At 37.0% G+C, this 24,654-nt stretch overlaps 2 protein-coding genes across 2 annotated transcripts in view; both read right to left on the bottom strand.

Annotated features, from left to right (window-relative positions):
* Nucleotides 1–3,353, bottom strand: part of b4galt2 (UDP-Gal:betaGlcNAc beta 1,4- galactosyltransferase, polypeptide 2) — a 110,805-nt gene extending 107,452 nt beyond the window's left edge. Inside the window, exons 1-2 of the mRNA XM_056743597.1 lie at nucleotides 3,168–3,353; nucleotides 2,917–3,034 (exon numbers count right to left, since the gene is read on the bottom strand). The gene's annotated coding sequence lies outside the window, so the exon portion shown is untranslated. The remainder of the gene's footprint in view (nucleotides 1–2,916; nucleotides 3,035–3,167) is intronic.
* A 2,246-nt stretch (nucleotides 3,354–5,599) lies between these two features.
* atp6v0b (ATPase H+ transporting V0 subunit b) lies at nucleotides 5,600–10,671 on the bottom strand. Its single transcript, XM_056744476.1, has 8 exons — nucleotides 10,409–10,671; nucleotides 9,764–9,812; nucleotides 9,514–9,597; nucleotides 8,658–8,735; nucleotides 8,376–8,445; nucleotides 8,105–8,156; nucleotides 7,823–8,013; nucleotides 5,600–7,425 (listed from the first exon to the last, which is right to left on the bottom strand). The coding sequence occupies exons 1-8, from the start codon at nucleotides 10,476–10,478 to the stop codon at nucleotides 7,399–7,401; spliced, it is 621 nt and encodes a 206-aa protein (XP_056600454.1). The 5' UTR covers nucleotides 10,479–10,671; the 3' UTR covers nucleotides 5,600–7,398.
* Between the last annotated feature and the right edge of the window lie 13,983 nt (nucleotides 10,672–24,654).

The following is a 24,654-nucleotide window of genomic DNA, read 5'->3' as shown; positions in this document are numbered from 1 at the left end:
GATAAAAAGGGTTTCATTTGTCGTTGACCTTCATGTGGAACTTTTTCTTCAGATGTTATGTTGTTTTTGTACGTAAGCAAAGGTGATATTATAAGCTTAATATAATAACAATAAGCTTGTTCTAAGGCGCCGCCCCTGATCAGACAAGTTTTGACTGAATTGAACTTTTATTTTTGAGTAAAGTAAACTATGCATTTAAAGAGATAGTTCACTCATTTAAAATTCTGTCATCATTTACTCACCCTCTTATCATTTCAAACCTGTGTGACTTCCTTCCTTCCGCAGAACACAAAAGAAGATATTTTGAAGAATGTGGTTAGCTGGAACCCATTCACTTACATTGGTTTTGTGTCTATACAATAGAAGTGATTGGAGACCGGTGCTGTTACCAACTTTCTTCAAAATATCTTCTTTTGTGAAAAAAAGAAAGTCACACAGCCTTGAAATGACAAGAGTGTGAGTAAATGATGACAGAATTTATATTTTTGAGTAAACTATTCCTTTAAGTCAGGATTCAACACAAAACTTCAGCATCCAGTAAAAGGTATTCACGTTTGATCGATGTAAACATGAAAAAATGATTTCCTTCAGAGTAATTGTGCTTTTTTTAGTGTTCTGTCTAACAAAAAAATCATCAAAGCTAATTCAGTGGAAAAATGTAAACCCGTACGGCTAATTACAGACAATATGTCTCAAAACACAGCGCATATCTCTGCACACAAACAAGTTGACAGAGGTCCTGATTGGCCTGGCTCCAGCTCAGTCAGTGCGTGAGATCCTCAGACCGCGGCCCCAGCTTTTCCCTGCCTCAAGTCCAGCTGTTCACTCAACACAGAGCCATGAGACAAATTAAACTGCTACAGCTGAAGCCTTCCCTTGGATGGACCTCGAAGTTGGCATCTGGATAGACTTGCACGTGATTATCTCAGTTCATCTAAATAACCTCACAAATCCAACAAAAATGCATGCCAGAACTGCACACCGGACGCGAAAGTGCGACGAGCGTTTCATTAAAACCTCTGATATTTTAAACAACAAGCTATTTTTAATTCTTAGTGAAACGAGACAAAAAGTGAAGAAAGCCGAAGTACAAAACAAAGTCCCGCCACCTTTGTGTCACAGGTCTTACTGTTCCCATGACAACCAATCCCAGCACCCAATGGTTTCGCTCTATAGATATGCCCCATCTGTATGACCGGTGATCCAGTACCTTAATCCTGTTTCTATTAGCAAAAAAATGCCTGACATCGGTTCAACACATCACCAGCCGTTATAGATATTTAATTTCCAATTCAAACTTAAACAATTCGGTGGGCCAGAACAGACTTGAAAGGCCATTTATCTCTGGTGGATTAGCCAAACAGAGCAACTCCTGTTGAAAACAAATAGCAAATGCATCAGTGGACAATCTGTCCCAGCCTCTCATACATTGTGCTATAGAAAGAGGACTTAGAAAGCAGATTGTGCTCGAGTGAATGAGAGAAACAAGAGAGAAACAGATACATACAGTGAGAGGAAGTCATCTGGAGGCACCATAGACAAATGGGACACTGTGAATGGAGTCGATTGATTCATTCGAAATGACTGAAAGTGGTCTCTTGATCGTCTCAAATGAACACTGCAACAGTCAAAATCTAAATTATATTTTAATCACTTTCTTTTTTTCCTTATTTTTCATTTTTATAATTTATCCTATTTCAGACAATAAACCTAGATTGAAAAACTGGATTTAACGCTGAAACCCGATGGACGATACAGTTATCGTTGTTATACAATTTAAAGATTCAGGATAGAAAATATTCCTAAATTATGATTATGAAAGAATACTGAACCACCAAAAAGCTTCTTTTTCGAAAGTCATTAAACTTTGTATTACATAACACATCAAACAAATGCACAGAATGGCCTCAATGCCAAATACAGTGTATGATGACCTCTTGCCGAGACAACGAATCAGACTCTTTTATTAAAAGCAAGGCCTCAGGCATTAGGAATGTATTCTTATCTATGAAATGAATAGAATTACAGCGATCACTGATTATATAAATGCAGTACAGCAGGTAGACAGCAGGATGTTAATTGGACTCTGTAAACAGCAGTTGCCCCCGAAAAAAGTGCACATGTTGTGCTCTCATCCATAATCTACTTACCCAAAAGGTTAATAGGAAAATGTTTAATACAAGACATACTTATGGTTGTTAAGATGTATACAGCATCTTAAGTAAGACTTGGCTTGGTAAACAAAGTAAAGCTTTGTACAAAGCTTGTATGCGTTATACATCTCAATGCATTTTAGAAATACTGTTGCCGGTTAAATATTTCCGTAAATAATTAAAACCACTGTTAAAATACATTTAAATAAAAAACAAGAAGATAATTATGACTCCAATAATTAGTTATTTTAAATAATTATGAGCAGTTGTTTATTCTTCCTTTGAATATACAACAAAGTATTCATGTATATAGAGAAGCCACTTATAAATGCATAAAAATCCTAATTCTTAGAAAATGATGCTCAAAATTGTTCTGTGCGGTCTTCGGCCACAAAGAAACACATGTCCTGCCAGGCTGCCTGTGTGTAGACGCTGGGAAATGTGCTGCCCATGGATGCTGTGGGTACCATTACACACGCGCTTTAACAGCATCACCCCTGCTCGTGCTCGAACATGCAACGAGCAGATGAAATCTAGATGTTGATCACATCTCGAGATATTGAAACACGCCAAGAGTTTGGATCGCATTCATCGCAACATCTTTGTGTCATGGGGAACATCTCTACGCCTTCGTCAAGATGGCAGGCAATACAGATAGCGTGTGATATAAAGGGAAACAAAGAGCATCGTTTAAACCAAGTCGTGCAAAGACACATTACTGTTAATATTTGCAAGCCGTACCCTGAAACACACAATTTCTTACCTCGATTCGTCGCGACCCCAGACCCTCCTCCTCTCTATAAGGGACGCATCTTTGTTGTATTCACTTCGGCTGACTGTCTATTTACGTAGAACTGTCAGTTCAGCCACGAACGTGTCATCTGTGTGAAAAACAGACAGTTTACTCAATGCTCGCATAATATCCACATATAAACCACGAGTCGCTTGCCAGGTCCCGTTATTTCTTCCTGCTGATAACAGCGACTAATTCATGTTTCGGAGACAAATGCACACCGATGAAAGGATGGTGCCATGCTGCAAGAATATCGCGTAGAGCCATATTGTCCTACACAAACGCGCACACTCCGGTGATCAGACCCGATATTTTGCCGTGTATATTCATCTGGCTGATAGTTGTTTTGGCGTGAAGACAAGGATGAGCGAATAAAAGCGGAGAGAGAGAGAGAGAGAGAGACAGGTTTCTTCAGTACGGAGAGTCGGAGGGCTCAAACTGCAGTTTGCTTATCTACCGCAAGAGGGCCTAAATCACAACATTTCTTGTGATGTTATTTCTTTATCGTTTTGTTTTGAGAAGCTTGTCTTTTGTCGGAGCACACAGATATAAAATTGTCTTTTCTTTTCACACTTCTCAGTAAGAAATCTGTGCCAATTTCTTAAATGACGGTTTTATCGGACGCACGCGCCTTTATGTATTTTATATGAATTTATATGCATCATTTATTGTATATCAATTGTATCGAATTCAATTAAAACTACTTAACAGTTGTGATTATTTGCTGAGGTATACCGGAAGTGAAGTTTGGGCCAAGTAACGATTATGTTGCTGCCGCTGCTTTTTTGTCACCCAGTTTCTATTCATTGGGCAAACGTGTTTACTGTAGTTGTCTGTTTTATATACAAAACCATACACATATTGAGTGAAATGCTTGGTTCCCACAGTTTGCAATAATAAAATATAATTTGGAGAAAAAAATATACGTTAATACACTTTGGTTTACAATCAATGCGTATTCCACTCCATATTTATTTAGAAATGAAAATAACGTAACCGATGTCTGCTTGTGTGTAGATTTTAAAAACAATAATAAAGGACAACAAAAAGCCCATGGCATGACACATCCACTGAATTGCATGGCGTAAAGATTTTTAGTACTGTGGCGCCATCTGGTGGATGTTTAATGCAGCCACCTGCTCGCTAAAATTAGTAGGCTTATGCTTTATTTAATGCATGACATTAATATAATACATCTTTTTTTTATTAGCTTATTGATTAGTAAAACAACTACTTTATTTTATATTTTGGTAAATAACTACAACATGTATGATATTTTTATCTCAATAATTGTACTTTATGTATAAACAATTGACATACATTTAGTCATTTAGCAGACGCTTTTATCCAAAGCGATTTATAGAGAGTTCAGGGAGCAATAAGCGATATGTCATACAGGAGCAAGAATACAACAGGTGCTAAAACATACTACTACATGCTAATACTAGTTTAAAAAAAGACCAATACCTGTTAAGAGAAAGGGTGAGGTAGCCTTTGCAGGAAGACCTGGAAGGAGAGAATTGCAATAGTCCAACCTTGAGATCACCAGGGCCTGGACAAAGAGTTGTGCCGCATGCTCAGTGAGATAGGGTCTAACCTTTCTCATGTTCCATTCCATTCCATTTTCTACCGCTTATCCGAACTACCTCTGGTCACGGGGAGCCTGCGCCTATCTCAGGAGTCATCGGGCATCAAGGCCCTTTCTCATGTTGAATAAGGCATATCGGAATGACCGGGTTGTCTTTGCAATGTGATCATTGAAGGATAGCCGTTCATCAAATATGACTCTGATGTTCCTGGCTATTTTGGAAGGAGTGATTGTGGAACTGCCAAATTAGATGGCGAGATCGTGTTGCACCCTGGGGTGTGCCGGAAACACGAGTAGTTCCGTCTTCTCGGGGTTCAGCTTGAGGTGATGTGCTTTTATGCAAGCAGAGATGTCTTCTAGGCAGGCTGTAATGCGAGCTAATACAGTGGTATCGTCTGGGTGTCGTCAGCATAACAGTGATACGAGAAGCCGTGTGCCCGTATGATGGGTCCTGAGGATATCGTGTAGATGGAAAAAGAGCAGCGGTCCAAGCACAGATACCTGAGGGACTCCAGTAATCATGTGGTGAGCAGTGGACAGCGAGCTCCTCCATGACACCCTGAAGCATCTGCCAGAGAGGTAGGATTTGAACCAGCGGAGTGACTGAGATTCCTAGAGATGACAGCGTTGCTAGCACTATCTGGTGATTGACCGAGGATTTAAATTCCGCCTTGGCTAGATGCAGTGCATCTGTTACCGACAGTAGTGCAGTCTCAGTGGAGTGGTTAGTTTTGAAGCCAGGCTGCTTGTCATCCAGTAATTTAGTCTGAGATAGGTAGGAAGACATCTTTCAACTCCCTTTTTATGTATGAAATTAATGAAAGTGTGTACCATTTCTTCTCACACAATCACATCGCAAAACTTTGTGTATGATGCTCCCTTTTAAAATACATGTTTTTCATAATACATCACTTAGATGAATGTTCCTATATTAATAAGGCACCACATTCTTAACCTGTTCTTTGATAAGTCTACAAATGTATTCTCTTAAAACATGCAGGTATGTGGTTGCACTTCTGTGCTATCCCTGTTCGTTTTATAAAAATGAAATGGACTGTATTGAAATGACTGTCACATTTCTTTTATTTCTTCAAGGACAGTTATGAAGAGGATCCAAATGTACACATCAAAACAATGAAATCACCACATAAACACATTTTCATCCTTACCATAATACCCCTGAACCACTACACTACACACCCAATCCAGGTCCTGGAGAACACAGAGACTTAAAGCAGTCTCTCTATCTGTAAGGGCACATCTGCTGTATTTTATTCAGTGGCAACAGCAGGTTAAGTTATTAAAACCATGTATGATTTGGAATGTTTCAAAATAAACATGTACTGTATATTAAAAAAAAATCAAGAACACCACAGTCAAACATGTTTGTAAATGAATGAGAATCTTGGTCACCAGTTTGAGAGCTATTCAAAAGATGGTGTGTCTCATAACTTAAAACCACAAACTTTAAGCTCAAAGATATCTGCATTTGCGTTTATGTACAGTGGAAGGGTTGGTAAGATCATGTTTAGTATATACCTGCACTTTACAAAAACATTTAAGACAGAAACAGCATTTCGAAAGATCTAAGTAAAGGCCAAAAGACCAATTCAAGCTGGTTCTCATAATCAGTGGGTCACATATAGTACTGCAGAACAGGTATACCTAAACCTGACTAAATGATGCATTTCATTTTAATTGAATAAAGAATACGGAGGATAATGCACAGTCAAGTTTACAGGGTAGTATTGTCATATACCTTGCTGGATGTCCATTCAATTAAAATATGACATCTACCTACAGTAAATAAGCATTACAGCCGACTCTAACCTCAAGAGCTGTTTGTTGTGCAGTTGTGTTCTGCTATGGAAAGCAACACAGTTTTTAGGACCACCTGACCCAAGCAACAAATATATAGTTACATATCTTTCAAACAGCATAGATCAAGAGTTTTAACATATTCTGCAGTAACCACAGTGACATGAAGATCAAGACCACTTTCTTGCTTAACAAAATAAACAAAACAACAAAAAACAAATAAAAATCACAAGACAACATGTATCTAGGAAAATACAGAATGGTTAATACCCTCATGCTTCACAAAACAAACTAACAACTGCATTTAATATGTACAAATATCAGATTATTATATCCTCTCATCTTAAAACAAACAGATTTGAAGGGTGCCCTACAGATTGGAGTTTTTACACTGATAGAAATGAGATTGGAGACATTTTTGGTATGATTACGGTTTTTGTAGACACAGGCATTTACTTGATTTTAGTATCTTGAAGTCAGCAGTGTGTGACAGAACACAACACAACACAAGAGAGTGAGGATAAGTCAAGCTCACTGGATACATCAGGTGCCGTTGACGCTATTTCGAGAAAATTCTTGCATACAACGACCAAGAGAATACTACACAATTTACAGCCACCGAATGGAAATGACCACAATAATGCAACTTTCACTTTCTGTACTGTACACAACAATTACAGTGAACAATTCAAAACTGAACCTAATCCTGGGTCTACTGACTGTAAGATTCCTCACTGGGTCAATATTTATTGGACTATATTTTCATAACAAATAAAATATATTTTTAGTTAAAGATCGAAAATGTTTGATATTACCATCACATTTTTACACGTATCTTTTCAAACTATGTGTGGGAGATAAAGATCTGACTGTTCCATGCACTCTTTTTAAGACAAATTGGTGCACACACAATATTTCAATTTTTTTCGAAAATGATGGTTAAAAACAGTCACAAAGAAAAATACATTTAAATAATTTACTATGTATTTACAGCCTCCGTTTGCACCGGCAACACAGCATCTTTGATCTGTAGGTCCTGTAGTCATCTAATCCCCCATTTTTACCTTCGATGTCTAAAACAAGAAATAAGTTCAACATTATACATGTCTAGAAATATCAATATGCAACGAAATTATAGTGGACTAAAAAAGATTGGCTTAATAAGGTTCCTCCTTTTTATTAAAGTGTCTGAATAATCTCCATCTTCAAGTACGCATGTCGGATCAATTTACACAGTACAACTGGAAAATGGTGATAAAATATTCATCTTTTAGAGGGCGCTTAAGTTGAACTAGATGGACATTACAAATAACAATTCAAAAGATTTTCCTATAAAAAGACTAGTTATGAAGACTAGAAATATTTGTCCACTGAATAAACTATAGGGCCTAGCCACCCCGTTTCACGTGTTAAACATTTATGCTTTATTCCTGTACAAAGACCACATAGTAATTTTAGAAAGATACTTGCCTGCAAAATGGCTACTATCACTCCAAACAGACCAATGGCACTACCGAAAATTTCAACGATGAGGATCTTGACAAAGAGGCTGCCGTTCTGAGCATCGGCCAGAGCGGCTCCACTGCCCACAATGCCAACACAGATGCCACAGAAGAGGTTTGAGAAGCCAACAGTAAGACCAGCACCAAACATGGAGAAACCTGCAATTGCAAATTCAACATGTTATCTGATTTTCATTTGGTTACATGCAGAAGAAAATAAAAACAGTTAGACAGCAAAAATAAGAAGTACCTGCTTGGTAGTTCCTTGCCCCAATAGTCTCTGGTGTTGTACCACTGAAGTTCTAAATGTTGTGAGATGGATAAAAACGACAATTAATATTTCACAGCTGTTGTAAATATAGAATAAACCAAAACTGTCAAACATAGAACATTGGCTTTCCAAACACACAAGAAGAACAAACATTTATTTTTTAAACCGCAAACACTTAAAAACACAATTAAAGCGATCACGGAGTTCAACAAAATGACAGTTAGTTAAACCACTTAAATGTTCAGCTTACCTCTGCCATATTGCTTATGACAATTGCCATGATGATCCCATAAATGGCAACAGCTTCACAAAAGATAATGCTGGAAAAAAGAAAATCTACCATTAACAGTCACAAAGCACCAAATGGGGGTAAAAAAGCCTTAGGTGGTACCATAAGAAAAACAGTCTGACTGTCGATGTATTTACTCAAATCAACACTATTAATATGAACAAACCAAATCAGACAGTTTCGGCTCCAGAAGTTTGCACACTGACTTTGTCTTCAACTTCAAGTTCTGTAAGCTGCATTTACCTGACAAGGTTTTTGGTCTTGATCCTTGGGGCTTTGACTCCACCACCAAGAATGCTGGATCCAGTAATGTAAATCCCCCTGCAAAATCAGACAGTTGGAAAAAATAAATAACTTTCCACTCGTGACAAAAATGCATCTTTAAAAGACATACTGCATTGTAAAAAAATAGTGTGTGAAAAATTGTTTGGCATGAACTATCTATTAATATATAGGCTATTAAAAAGTACAAAACACATTCTTTGCGATTGAAAGTGTTCATTTGTTTGACATGTGTACAGCATGACAACAACAAGGCCAGAGTTAAAGGGATGGTTCCCTTCATTTACTCACCCTTATGTTATTTCATTCCCGTTTAAATTACTTTGTTCTGATGAACTCAGAGGAAGATATTTGGAAGAATGTTAGCAGCATTTTCAGACCTGGGACATCATTGACTACCACAGTAGGAAAAAATAAATGCTAGTCAAATGTGCCCCAGAACGGTTTCCTTTCCTCAATTCTTTAAAAAAAATCGAAGTTTGTGCTCAATAGACAAAAAAATATATACAATAGTGTATACTAGTAGCGGATGATGTCCCAGAACTGAACATTGCTAACATTCTTCCAAATATCTTTCTTTGTGTTCAATAGAACAAATACATTTATACAGGTTTGAAACAACCTAACAACCTATCGCTTTACCGCTGATCAAATGTAAATGTAAGCGTCAAATGCTATTATTCAGGAACCTCCTTTAAAAGTGCAATGCAGAAGAGGACGTGGAAAACAGTACTACGACACATCAAAAATTCCTCTATGTTTATTCTGAGCTGTAATTTTCAGCAAGACAAAAAGAGGAAATGTACGGTAAACTCACCATGCAGCTCCAACAACAGACAGAGAGATGGCCAGACCAATTCCAAGATTAGCCCACATAAAGGGGGAAGTCTCCGTTAGAAACCTGTAACAAAGTCAACCAGACATCAAACAGACATGTATTGATATTAAATAAAAAATGTATATGTGTTTTATATTTAATGTATATAAAATCATGATAACTGTATTAATGATGAACAAGTCAAAGCTCATTTGGAGAAAACATTCATCAGGGCTTACTGAACACATACCATGCCACATCAAATCGAAATCCAAGGTCAAAAATCGTATAGCAAGTACCTGCAGAAAAACCACAGGGTTAGCACAGTTTCAAAAATGCGAAATTATTCAAATGAAAATTAAAGTTTGCAGCCTGAATCATGGGAGATATGTGTGTGCAAGATTACAGTCATGTGAGAAGTGTCTTCCTCATTTGGTCATGAGTTTGTACCTACAGTACCCACAGTACAAACTGACCATAAAACCCCTCACTAGCTACAATATTGAGTTACACATTCATGTCTGTGACATTATGTGTTGATAAAATGAGATTATAAAACAAACACACACTCGAGCTAGCAGAAACGACATAGCAGGTGTACACTGACAGCTTTAAATGACACACGTTGAATTAAACTCATTCTATAAAACGACTCTGTTTAGACCTATAATTATATATATTTATATATTTCCGTATTTGATATTGTCGTGATGAATGAAATGTGAATGATGATTTGACGCAGTCGTGCTATTGCTCAATGCTAACGCTAGCTGAATGAACTAAACGGCTAATGACATCAGAATGAGCGAAACTGGAGAACTGGATTATGTAAATATAAACATATTCAGAAATACGTGTGATTTGTGTGTATATATTAGTTCTCATCAGCACTTACCGACGATCAGGATGGTCGTCCAGAAGGCCAAAGTGACCCCGGTGTATAAATAAGCGTGTCCGTTCATCATCCACTCCAGCAACAGCGCCACTTTTGCTATCTAACGGTTCTCTCGCGAATAAAGCTCTGATTTATTTCTATTAAACGGTTCAATTTTGAAGAGAAACGAATACCGATGAACCCCAGGAAGCAGCAAAGTGTGTAAATCCCGCATCCATCAGAAGACAAGCAGTCGTCAGACGATCATGTGACGAGCTCGAGCAGTGCACGTGACTTGCACACGTCACTCCATTCGGCTCAGAGGCGTTGTTTCAGCTCTCTTACAAAAACTTAATTGGTCTTTAGTTTTGATCTAAAGTGAATTATTAATGAATGGTTATTAAATACGTACAAATAAATAAGGAAAATAGGGAAATAATGATTGTGTAATAGCATCATTATTCTCAGAGGCTGGGCGGCCTTAGGACATAAGCACTGATCTCAGATCAGAGGTTGATTGGCAGAATGTGAACCTCTCTGCCATGTTTGTTTAATATGAGTGAGTGTTTCAGGTAAAAAAAAAAAGATAAAAATATATCTATATAGAAATGTATTCATAAAAGTCTAAAAACTAAAGTCTTTATGATGAGGATGATGAATAATAAAAATAATAATAATAGTGTTCTTGTTATTTTAACGATCGTTTCGGAATGGTCTTGTACTTCACTCTTCAAACAGACGATGGCAGTAGATCCTTTTGTAGTAGGAGATGATTGAAGAAATAGCTTATTTTGGGCTTTATTTTGTACTTTTTCAGTAAACAACGATTAAGACAGAATAAGATTGAAACTTGGACATTAGAAATAAGCAGAACTTCCATAACAAACAATTATAGAACTGTCAATACATGCAGTAAATGAAAAGATAAACTATTCATGCTGAAAAGATTTTTAACTATTGAATTAATTATTGAATAAATAGTTCCGAAAGAGCAAATACTTAATTCTATTTTACTTGAAAAAATCAAACAATATAAAACAAACAAATCTGAATCTAGTTATTTTATTCATCTTTATAATGGTTGGCCCGTTCCCCCTAAATTACAACTTAGCCTAGTTTTGACTTAAGCGGGCAATAAGTTACAACTTGGGGACTACTACATATGTTTGAGTTGCACAATCCAACTTAGTTGAAGTGAAACGTTACGTATGAACTAAGTATTTACGGAAGCCTCCCACCAGGAGTAACTGTGGGAATAAAAAAGCAGACCCGCTGAACAAGAGCGCCGTGTGTGCATCCATCTGCCTGTGTTGTGCATGTCAAAATAACATCATCTTTTTTATTTCATTGGCAGTTGGCGATAAAATGAAATCACGTTGCCTATAACATATCGTTTATTTTGTTTTTTAATAAGCATTTGTTTATTCATCTTGTTTAATTTGTAATATTTAATACCTATGTTATTCATAATTAGGTAGTATTCTATTTAATAAAAAAATATTTTTACTGTTATTATGTCATGTAAAATAAGTTTAATTCAACTTTCACAACTTTTCCCTCACAAATTTAAAGGCTGCCATTGGACTTTTGAAGGTAAACGTCATATTATGTGATTGTGCATTACTTTACGGAGAGCTTACGAACTACTAGCTACGTTAAAACCAAAGGTGCAACCGAATAAAGCTAGTAGTTACTAAGCCTCTAGTTTAGACTTTACATTCAAATATAAGAACACACTGACGAATGGCTGGTGCAACCCTGCCCTGGTCATGATCCATAGTTGGCCTTTTGTCATGACAGGACTTAACATATAGCCTACCTCACAGCCAGGTTTGAGCATGTTGAGGATTCTTCCAGTATTATGTTAGCTGGTCCTTTTGTTGAATCTGGTTTGAGTCTTTATGGTGTTACGAATTGAGGGAGAAATGTTTCCTTAATTTGTAACTAATAAGGGAATGTTGTTCAAATGTTTCACATACTTAGAATCAAATGTATGGTATAATCCAAGCCTTGGTCTGTCTGCCAGTCTCTATATAGTGAACTGAATCTGTAGGATCTTTATAAAGGGTCTATCACTGTGCTCAAGTGTTCTACCATTTTATATTCTACTCTGTTTAGTGTTTACATACAAGATAGCATTACAGTTTACTTTGAGCCGTTACTTCTGTGTAGATATTTAGATATACATGTTTTACTTTCAAAATCTGCAGACATAATCTTACCCTTGTGAACTGAAGGAGTTGAGTTTAAAGTGCGAAAATAAATTGGGTTGTAACAGTCACACGTCTTGCCTGTAGTAAGTGCTCGATGAAGACACCCTAGGAGTCTTATTTTCAGCATTTGTGGCGATGCTGCGCATCACACCAATTTCTTCTCTTCACCTGCCTGTGCCCGAGAAATGTATCACCTTAGCCTAAGGCAGAAACTATGGATATGCTTTTATTGGATCTTGTTCCTTTCGTGGCAAAGGTTGGCATGATCGTTTATTATTGGGACTGTGCCTGATTCAAGGCACAAGTCTATATCGTAATAGATATCAATTATTTTGAAAATATCATTCGCTGTGATTACTTTCAAAACAACACAGCACACATGCTAAATATAATCTTGTTTAATGCTACCTCGCACTTTCCTCCCCAGATTTATTTTATTTGAGGTTATAAAAGTAAATTTGAATATCTGCAAATAATTTTTGACTGTGCTGTCAGTCTTTATATAAATGAACTCGCTTTGATTTCTCCCGTGTAGTTAGTAACTATAATATACACCTGTCGGTGATGAAACATTTAACTTGAAAAACCTTTTTTTATTAGTTTTTTATCTGAAGGACAACAAAATGTATACCATGAGTTTAAAATGTAAAGGGGAACCCTATAGCACACATAAATCTGGGACCGTCTATTTGATGTCTAAATTAACCTCTATAAGACATGTTTCTTTCCTGTGGCTCAGTGGTTAGAGCACAGCGCTAGCGATACCAAGGTCATGGGTTTGATCCCAGGGATAACAAATGTATAGTATAATGCAATGCAAGTCGCTTTGGTTAAAAGGGTCTGCCAAATGATGATTGTTTGCTCATTGTCTCTTAAACATCTGCTGCCAGATGTCATAGACACTGCATCTAGAAGATCTCTGTAAAATGTTTAAGATTTAGAAAAAATGCCCTTTCTAAGATGTTTATCAGATGTTTTCCAGATCTTATGCAGACATCCTACAGACGTACATGTGCTATCTGGGAAACTGGTTGTCATTGCTGACATTATGTATATTATGCGCAACCAGCGCAGTAAAAGAGTTCTATATATATTTTGTCATTCCAATGACTTTCTTCTGCAGAATACAACAGAAGATATTTTAAAGAATATATTGAACAATGGCGGCACCCATTCACTTGAATGGACACAAAACCAATGCAAGTCAATGGATACCATCATTGTTCGGTGACAAACGTTCTTCAAAATATCTTCTCTTGTTCGTATACCTTTAATGATTATTTTTATTACTAATAATTTAATTTATTATATATCATCAAAATGTTCCTCTGATCCTCTATACTTATGCCTATACACCAGCCATCCGATCCTTCCTATACGCAGAATACACAGGTTGCGTAGGGCCTCTGCACCTCCAGGGGGCCCCCTTGAATCAAATAAAAAAATCGAATCAAAAACACTGTAATGTGAACAAGACACAATTTTTACAACTTGCGGATTAATACTTAATATTAATACTTAATTTATTTAAATACATTGACATTCTCGGTCTCAGACATCGTGTAGTGCGCGGCAGGTGATCATATGCGCGTGTTTTGATGATGCATGTTTATACGTTGCCATTGCTTTAAAACCAAACGCCAACAACAAGAAGTAAAAGAACAAGATGGCATGTGTTTTTTACTATTTCAAAGTCTTATTTAGTTTTGCCAAATTATGCAAGAACAGATTTACAAATTCAGTATTTATCTACTGTCAAAATATTGGTTGGATGTTGAATTTAGGGACCGTCTCCAAAGTTATATTGGCTACACATTAATATACACTTTTCTAACTACGGTAGCATTTAAAGGGAATGACTTACAGTCACAAAACCAGCTGTAAAGCAATGGGTGTCAGCTATAATGCACACCATGACACTCATAAGGTTATACTAACTTCTGTTTCACCCAGCACTCCCCTGGATTCTGTTTGTCTTGAGCCAACTCCTATATAATCATTTTAAAACATTACATAGCTAGATGCGGAATGAGATACAATTTAAATGAAATATCTTTCTGGGTTTAGAAAGGGAAATTGAAGAGCAAACAACATCGTCACTAAATCAATATCCTAAGTGTGTTTTATTCATTCGTGGCACATCTCCACAGCTTAAACCCAGAGAGCAAAAAGCTTTTCTGCTTTAGTAAATGGAAGTTAATGAGTGTTAAGGCCCGTAAGGCGTATGTGACTGAGGGGACAGCAAAAGTCACAAAACAAGGTTGCATCCGAGAGCACATGATGTATGATAATTTAAAAATCACTTGGCTGAAAAGAACATATGTCCAATATCAGCAGGCCCAAAGCGACAAATTACTAATAGCCTGAATGATGCAAACCTGACATTTTAGAGACTAACTAATGAGGGAGAGCTGCTGTGTGCCGTATCTATGTTCTCTACAGATCGGATGGGGCATATTCTTCCACGTGTTCATGGTGCCAGCGCGGGCTTAATGTTGTCAAGAGATGCACTTCTACACTCCTCCGTATTGGATTAATTAAAGAAAACTTTCCTCTGGTGAGCCATAAAAAATGCTTTAATTAAACTGGGAACCAAAGTCCTGCATTACTCCTAAACCTGAACGCTTTAATCACATTTTTCTTTTGAATCGGGTTCTAAGAAAAGAATGAATATGTTACACAGAAGACATCAATAATATTTGACTAGAATAAGATTTCGAAAGCCAAAACGTATTTCTACCAAGATGATTTGCATTTTGATATGTCCTTGAATGAGATCTCGGCTGCTCGCCAGGTATGTTTTCATGACAAACAGAGCCAGCTTTACCACCTCATTACAGCCGAAGATAGACATTTTCTTAGTAAGTTACAGGTAAACGGAGCCAGCGCAGCTGCCTGGTGTTTTTAAACAGGGTGTGGTGTGATTACGGATCCGGGCTGTTAACTGAACACTTGTGGATTTAGTGGGGACCCAGCTGGAGAGCTTCGGTACACAATGATCATAGTCCAAAGCGACCTAGAGCTAAAGCCATCCCTGCAATTATTTTATACTCGCTTTGGAAATAAATCACCTGCAAGACAGCCGGTAGTCAGAACTAGAGCTGGGGTTCAAGGTTTAATTCTTGCGAAAGTTGAATAAAAGACTAACAGAATAATGAGAGAGCATGGATTGAACGGTTCGGTGGCACTATTTGTCACAGGCCAACTGATTGCTTTCCCAAAACGGATCATGCAGAGCGTGATATCAGTGTCTACAATTGCAGTGAATATCACCCGCTGCTCTCCAAAAGCAGCAATGATCTGTGTTGATTTTATTCATCGGCGACAGAATTCATTTTTTTTTGACCAGTGGTTCTCAACCTTTCCATGGTCGCGACTCCTGTAAACCCATTTAAAGAACTGGTGCCCCCCAATCTGTACATTGAGGATAGATAAGATAATGTGTAAAATATGTTAGATATAGTATATATATCATATATTTTTGCTTCTATATATACTGTATACTTTATATAAAGAAGCGAAAAATATCTGTATATTATATGACAGATTGATCTCTAGAGATCAGATTATTAATGTAACAAGTCGCTGATAAAAACAAAATAAACCATCGCAGAAATGAATGGTTTCCATTAAAATACCATTGTATTTAGCATTTTGCTTTAACCATCAGCATTTTGCTTTAAAACCATTACAAAATTCTAGTGTTTTGGGCTATTTTCCAAAAGGATTCATCTGCCAGGCCGCGAGAACTGTAGGAGTTTCATTAATTTTAACATGATCGAGAGTTTATTTGCAGTTTATAATACAGACGCCGTCTGGTGTCAATTGCCTGACGAAAATAGTGATTTACATCTTTATCAACTGTCAACAGCTTTAAACAGCCATACAAGTTCAGAACTTTATGTAAAGGCACTTTATTTACACGCCCCACCCTTCACGCGCACTCTGAACTCAGAGAGAGAGAGACTTGCGCTTATTCTGAAATAACAGTCTGAAAGACAAACATACAGCAAAATCGCCTGTGTTAAAAAATGTCAAATTATCTCTCACAGTGCACTGTGTACTCATATGATCGTCCTGTTCTTCTGTGCATTCGCGATCGAGTTTCAAAGGTTGTTTCGGGGAACCCTTGCTCCCCACCTGCAGTGAGCTTTTGCTACGTCACAGTCCTCAGACTGATTTCCAGTCGTGACACTATCGAGTTGTTTTGGCTTGACAAAGTGCTCAGCAATGTAAATAGGATCTGTCATACCACTTATATATGACTTTGTTCTTTTTTATCTAAAAAACACCCATATTTGCAGGCAAAAAATCCTTATAATATATAATATCCTTATCCTTATAAAACCAGAAATTACTCTGCCGACTCTGGTGTCTCAAATGCTCACTGGCCCCATTTTATGCAACTAGCAAATTGTTAAAATGAATGTAGGTTGTAGAAGTACAATAATATGGAATTGGATCAATATGATGAGAAATACTTGACATAATATCCTGAACTATGTCTTCAGAGGAGTATAAAGACCTTACATAATGAAGTGTTATGTTTTTACCACCGTAGAATGAGCTTTTTATATCTACATACACATGGAATTCACCATGTTGTTTCTACAGTAGCCCTAAATGGATAAACTGCTACGGTGTGCGTTTCGTAAATACATTATCTCCTCCAGCAAGGAACCGAAAACGTGACGACATCTTAGTTCTGTGTCAGCCATCATAGTGCTTCAAAAGAGAGGGGGAGAGGTGGAGTGAGCTGTTGGGTTGCAATTCCCAACCTCACCAATAGATGCCACTAAAATCTCCACATTCCTCCTTTAATGTTGAAATCTGTTTCCATTTACTCTTTGTTTAATGCCATTGATGTCTAGGAGCAATAATTGAGATTTTTAAGAGATTTCATCTGTCATTTTTCTTTCTTCCTTCTGCTACAGCCTTAAGTGTGAAAAAATAACATCAAAGGTGTCACGTAGGCGCCCCGTAGCCTTCCCCGGATCCAGCCTTCCTTGTGTTCGTGTTAGGTATACTATATCCATCCTTCTGAAGATTCTGAGCTGTCCTTTAATGTTAAATTTAGAGTAACACATTCCTGCAGGGAGCGCAAAGAGCAAAACATCTTAACAAGCACAGAGAAGGGCTGACTGAAACGAATCAGCCTTGTTGTGATCTGCGAGCGAAATGGACAACAACAAGGGCTCATTAATCCTGATTCATGTGGTGCAGTGGAAAGACGGTGGAGGGTTAGGAGGTCTATGTAGATGTCTGCTGTAGGTCAGTATGTGAGAAAAACATGAAAGGAAACTAAGACATATACATGTGCTATATATATGTGAATAGTGGGGATAAATTCTCTCTGAGTCAATAGCTGAAATGACCGATTACAAACATATGCAAGCGATCAGGTAGATCAGGATTAGAGAGAGTTCTTGTTTATCAAGTGTTCTTGCCAGAAGAAAAGAAGCACATCAGAATTGATAAAACTTTGTTGTTGCATTGCATTTACATAGTTTACATCAGTATACCTAAACAAAAGTGTCTAAACAAAGTGTACTCAGTGCGCACATGAACAAAAGATCACAGGTCAAACTATTATTTAAAATAATTTAATATTAGTCATTTGCAGTGATTAAGCCGTAATACTGCATGCAACTGCATAATGAACGTTGAATAAGTTATTAAATGCCAGACACAACAGGTATTACATCACATGTACCAAACCCGAAGAGGACACTTCATACCCGCAATTATGATGACAACGTACTGTATTCATCAATTTACTGTATTCTCCTATGTCGACAATATATGTTTAAACCTCTGACACAAAGCCATCCTGGATAGTGACAAATATAACAAAAATAAAAGGCTGCCAGGCTATCAGTTTTTTAATTGAAATACTCGAAAATTCTCGAAGGACGGTAAAATGTTCTGCACCATGCCATAACAGGAACAAATTGATCAGTCTTTTATTATATTATCAAACATTGACTTTGGGGCGGGGTGTACAGTATACTGTGGGGAAAGTGTTGGCATGGTTACCAGCTGCAAGACCACAGATTCTTCTGTAACCACATTATGGGCTCACTGGACTGAAGTCAAACGACAGGAGGCTTTTTCATAGAAAGATACCCGCTCGGTGTTTTATGTAAAATAGCAAAGCCTCTTTGGGTATATTTTGAGCGACGTAATGTTCTGCAGTTTTATCTACAGACAAGCACATTCAACTTTTTGAGTTGTGGTAGATGTACCATACAGTCACGATTTTAATGTGAAACATGGGTCTTTAATTTTGGTAGTACAGTGAGAATGCACTGATGCAAAGCTCACTGAATGAAGCCAAATACATTTATCAGAAACCCATAAAATTAATAAAATTGTGATTCGGCGATTATGCATTAGCTGGTTAACTTAAATCTTAACTCAGATAAACAACAACATTTAAGTTAACGCTTACATTATAATCCTTTTCACCATTTAAGTACAGACGAGGGACAATTCAGATTTGATCGCAAATATTTGATTACTTAAATGAATTACTTTAGGCTACTTAATTATGAACTGTACTGTGAATAATACCATTATTACATAATAGCTTGAATATGAATATTCATTAAACAAAAAGTGAATGAACATTTTCATTAACCTAAAATATAAAAGTTAAAGGTCTGTCTGAGAACTGTATGTAAGAGTAAAAGATCTGATTGAGTAGAGATTGCTTTAAAAGATAAAAAACTGTTTCTGAAAAATATAGACAGATTATAGACAAATTAAAGGGGGAATGAACTTTGTGACTTTAGAGACATATCACCATTGATGATGTTAACCTGCTTTCATCCCGTTAACATCAAACATTATGCTATATAAAAAGTAATCAATGAATTCTTGACATTTGAATGTGAGACGATGAATCTGGATTTTGACAGTGAATGAACAACATGTCCCTAATTTCAGCTTTTAAACAAACTGGATTCTCGCCATTTAGTTTCTCTCTCGTTTCAATAATCAGCATCTCTTCACTCCAGCAAACACCTAAAAACTGTGAATAAACCACTGAGCCGCCACAGTGGAATGGATGGTACTATTTAAACCATTGCACGTCACGGCACTTACACGTACCCGCCAGGATTCACAAAATGGCCTCTTCAACAATCAAGAGACCGCAAGACATTTTGAGTAATGCCATTTCGAACTTAGTTTAATTCATACAGACTGAACAGCACATTGTTTGAATTTTAATTTGGTGGCGCTTCAACATCCATTTGCCAGCTTTTAAATCATTAACATTCCCCATAGAAATCCATATCAAAACTTTTCTGCAGGTCTGATTCATATAAGCTAAAATAGATCTATGTAATCCTCACAGCATTTTTAGTTAAATCATTAATTGTTACTTTTTTATTGTTATTATTTATTTATTAATAAGAAAATAAAATCTATGTTTATATACCCCGGCTCTCAACACCTAGACACACGTCCACGCATTTATTATTTTGTATTCGATCTGTCACCTGTAAATAATACGTTTGTTTGCATAATAAACATATAATAAAAGAAAATTGTGACTGTGCTCGCTGTTATCAACTGATAAGACTAATATCACCAGCCACCTGAAATGGCGTCACTGTCACTGTTTAGAAAAGAATATGGAGGGTCTCTAAATATCTCATTGTTATCTATATCAACAATATGGACATCTAAAGAGCTGCTTTCACGCATGTATATATGCTTTCAAGGTAAATTGCATGTGGCACTGTCGATACAGTTCCAACCTGTGAGTTCTGTACATTTTAATGCTGGCTTCTAAACATCAAAACACTGGTTTTGATAAGGCATGCCTTTAATTGTGTGGCTTTAAATTGGAGAAAATGGCAACAAGCTTTCTTCTGCCCACTGTAGGGCTATAGTATGCATGCACTATATTACTTCATTTTGTACTCACTGCTGTATATAAGATTTTTTTTTAAATTATATTCTTGGAATATGTAAAAGGTTCTGTTCTATTAGCTGTCAATGATATTTGCATAATATTCTCTCCTCTCCTCTCCTCTCCTCTCCTCTCCTCTCCTCTCCTCTCCTCTCCTCTCCTCTCCTCTCCTCTCCTCTCCTCTCCTCTCCTCTCCTCTTCTTATCATACTCTTCTCGAATGGCTGTCAACGATGTTAACATACTATTCTATTACATTCTATTATATTCCGTCAACATTATTTATATAAGTTAGAAAAACAAGAAAAATGCCATTCTCAACCAGTAATTGTTTTAGACATCTGACATGATTTGTAAGTATTTACAAACTTATATAAACTTTTCCACTTAATTGAATTAAATTTCTCCAACAAAATGTAATTAGTTTGAAACTATTCATTATAATCTTATTGCATGAACTTACTTTTTTTAAAGTCTTGATTAAATTAATTTCCTTCTTACCTACACTAAAATAAAATGATATGTTCTTTCGAATGTTTTTTATATTAAACATTTTAAACATTAATTAGATATTATTCCATTTAACTTCAATAAGAAGATATTGAATCAATAGAACTCAGCAGAATTACTATTAAAGGATTGTAACCGCCCACGATCTAACCAAAGGCAACGCTTATCTGAACAATGCTAACCACAAAACTCCAAAATATAATAAACTCTTTAAAACCTGAAAGATAAATTAACATTAAACACTAACAAGTGTTTCTTTTTACTGAAAATAACACTTTTTTTAAGAAAATAACTGCTGTTATACGCAAACCATGCTGGGAAATATAAGTCCTCTGTCCAATTATAACTATTTATGTTAAGACAACCCAACTCGTTTGTGTATGCATGTTGTGACCACATTTTTCAAAAGTTGGGTAGATTAAACTTAAGAAAGTTAAGTAAATTGAACAGGCAGCAAAAATTTTTTTTGAGTGTAAGCATGTTGGTGATTTGCTGATGATAATGAATTTTGGATGACATAACCTTACCTGCTTTCATAAATGTGGGTGTGTTCACTACTCTCTGGATTGGTTAAATGCAGAGGTCACATTTCGTGGATGGTTCACGAAATCTGACAAATAGGTCACTTTCCCCTTATATTCCCACATTATGTGTCAGAAGTCAGATGAACAGTGGGGAGAATTACCACGACCAGATATTCCAACAATCTGGACGCCACATAAGAAACAGCTTGAATGAAGTCAGTGCAGTAATTGGAGAGATGGTGATGAATAAGTTAGGGGAAGGCTGGAGAGGACGCGCTTTAGGCTTGATGCGGCGGACAGATTCTCTTTTGGCTTTGTGATTAGGGACCGTGTCAGTGAGGAATTACAGCCGTCAGTTTTGCTGTTGCATGGAGTACTGATTATTTTGTACATCATCCACAAATCTACAAATAAAACTCCACAAGCTGACAAATAGGTAGACGTTTGGTGTGATTCTTAATTGCACCTAAAAATTAAAGCACCATGGCAGCTGCCTATAGGGACGAAAACACAATAGAAAGAATAAAGAATATATAAGTGCATGCGTGTTGTATTTATATAAGTTAGTGTGTCTTTTGAGGGAGTGGTTGCTAAGTAACCACAATGGCCAACAATTACACCCCATTTAGCCTCTTCTGATAACAAGCATGCACGCTAAATCCTTTTGAACTTCACACTTCTAATTTTAAACAAGTAAACAATGGTTTAAGAGCAATTTTACACACACAAACACACACATGCATGTGTGTTTTATTATATCCGTGCGGATAATGAGTTGTATACTATACAAACTGTATATTTTATCCCCTACCCCTAACCTCTAAACCTAAAGATCGTAGAAATCTTTTTGCATTTTTATATTTTCCAAAATGATTGTTCTGTACAATTTATGAGCTTTTGTGCCCGATGGGACCTTCATTTTGGTCCCCATGAGTTGGTGTGCATTCAGGTTTAGGTTCCCACTTACATATAAAAACCAAGTCCACACACACACCACACACATGTCTGGTTTATTATCTCTGGGGGGACAGTCCACTGGCGGAGTGTTTTTTATACAGTACAAACTGCATATTTTTTTCTTTAATATATTGTTTTGTACGATTTATACGCTTTTTTGTGACACGAGTCCCCATGTGTTGGTGTGCATTCAGGTTTAGGTCCCCACCGGGATATTAAAAAAACAAGCCCACAGACACACACACACTGTCGAATACACAATTGAAACTATATCAACATCAAACAAGCACAAAGCCGGATAAACCAGGTGGTTTACCATCTAAGTTGGTCTTTTCAGTATGGCTTGCGATGAACCTCTTTTCCAAGTCAACATAAACAATCAAGTTAATTAATATGCCAGAGAAATATCTGTAAAATTGCTTTCAATTAAATGATCTGTGTCGACTCAATATTGCGAGCTGCATGGTAAAAAAGTTTCTTTGTTCGCCATCCTATTTGGGCTTAAACATAAGGCTGCTGTAAAATGAAAACTTGTGGAGAATCAATTACCTTCCACCCAGTTTTCCTAATTGTTTGTCTCATGAACTGTGACAACGGGCGTCTTTGAATGACAAATTCGCAAAGGAAAACAAGCATTTGAAGCTCAGTTTTTACTAGTGGCTATCCGCTAACATCTGTTTCAGGCGAACGGCACGAAGGAGAAGTGCAAAACAGCATATATTCAATAGAATTGGAGATTTTTTTGCACAGTTGTTGAATCCCCTGGGCCACATTAGATTATGTTCCACAGTCAGGATGCAACTCTTGACTGTGAAAAGGTCAAAGCAATGTTCTTCACCACAAAGGTTATAGATATAATAACAAAAAATACTTGTTTTAAAAAAGATTACACCCATGTGTAGAGAGATCAGATTTAAAGAGCGTGTTGGGCACCTGCAGCAATAGTGTCTGCTGTGTATTTAGTTCTGGATACTAGAGGTGTTGTCTTTGATACATTTGAGTGTCCAGTTTGCTGCGAGGCATACATATTTCCTATCTAAAAGCTGTATAGACGCAGCCAATTATTTCTTTCCTACCAACAAAATAATGCAGTCTGTGCCTCTGGTGGAACAGTCAGATGATGTCAAGATTCATAGAAGGCTTGATTCCCCCGAGCATTGTGAACATGATCATTTCTGCAACTCTGCCCTTCAGTATATCCTAATGCTGAGCTGTAACAGCCCTCATCCCCTGACACCTCCGAAATGCCAGAGGCAGAATACACATTTGTATTTTGTAGTGGTGACCTTCCAAACCGCCTCACAGGCATACAAAGTTTCCAAATGTTGGGAGCTTGCACTGCAAGGTGTAGCACGATGCACCGCAACACAACAACTGCCGGATAAATAATTCATCTTCTATTGTGCATGCCCATGTTAAACAATGAAAGAATGAAAGGAGTGTGTTCATGCAGTTTAAAGTACCGTTGAGCGTTTTATGAACAAGGAAAAATACAATATACACAATGATTTGGCACGAACTGCTGATAATAAATAAATATGTGTAATTATACATGTCATTGTGAGGATCAAAGAAAGCAACGGAGAGCGGATGAACTGAAGTGTCGCTTTATTCTGAATTGAGAATGTGGGAGTTTTATGTCAATGTGTCTTCGTCAAAGTTCAGCGAGACCGCTGAGCTCTAATGTGAGCAGTCACTTTGTGATTCAGCCGTGATTGTGGTCTTATTCTTCCCAGAGTTTCGGTCTGATTGAACTTTTTATTCAGTCTGAATTTGATTTAAATGGCACCAACAGTGAGTAAAATGTAACGTGAACTCGACCCAGGAGAAACCACGGCCATTTGTGATTACATTGAGTGCAGCGTCTCAAGCAAGAGTAACTGTGTTTTCGTGACGTGACCAATAATTTGTAGATGTGAATTATACATTAAAACATATCGCCGTATGACATATTTTAAGCTATGTGTATTGCAGTATACACATATATATTTGCCTTCCCGCTACACGGAGCGACGGTATGAGAGACAGAGCCCTAAAATTGTTGCTAGGCGACCTGACATCAGCTCTTCATTCTACAATCATTCTGTTGCCCACGTGCGCAAGCTGTGTATAAAGCCAATGGGATAGAATCCACTTTGAGTTT

This window comes from Triplophysa dalaica, chromosome 3, assembly GCF_015846415.1.
Source record: "Triplophysa dalaica isolate WHDGS20190420 chromosome 3, ASM1584641v1, whole genome shotgun sequence".
Lineage (NCBI taxonomy): Eukaryota > Metazoa > Chordata > Actinopteri > Cypriniformes > Nemacheilidae > Triplophysa > Triplophysa dalaica.
The sequence above is the reverse complement of the archived record's forward strand: the minus strand, read 5'-3'. Positions and strand labels throughout refer to the sequence as shown.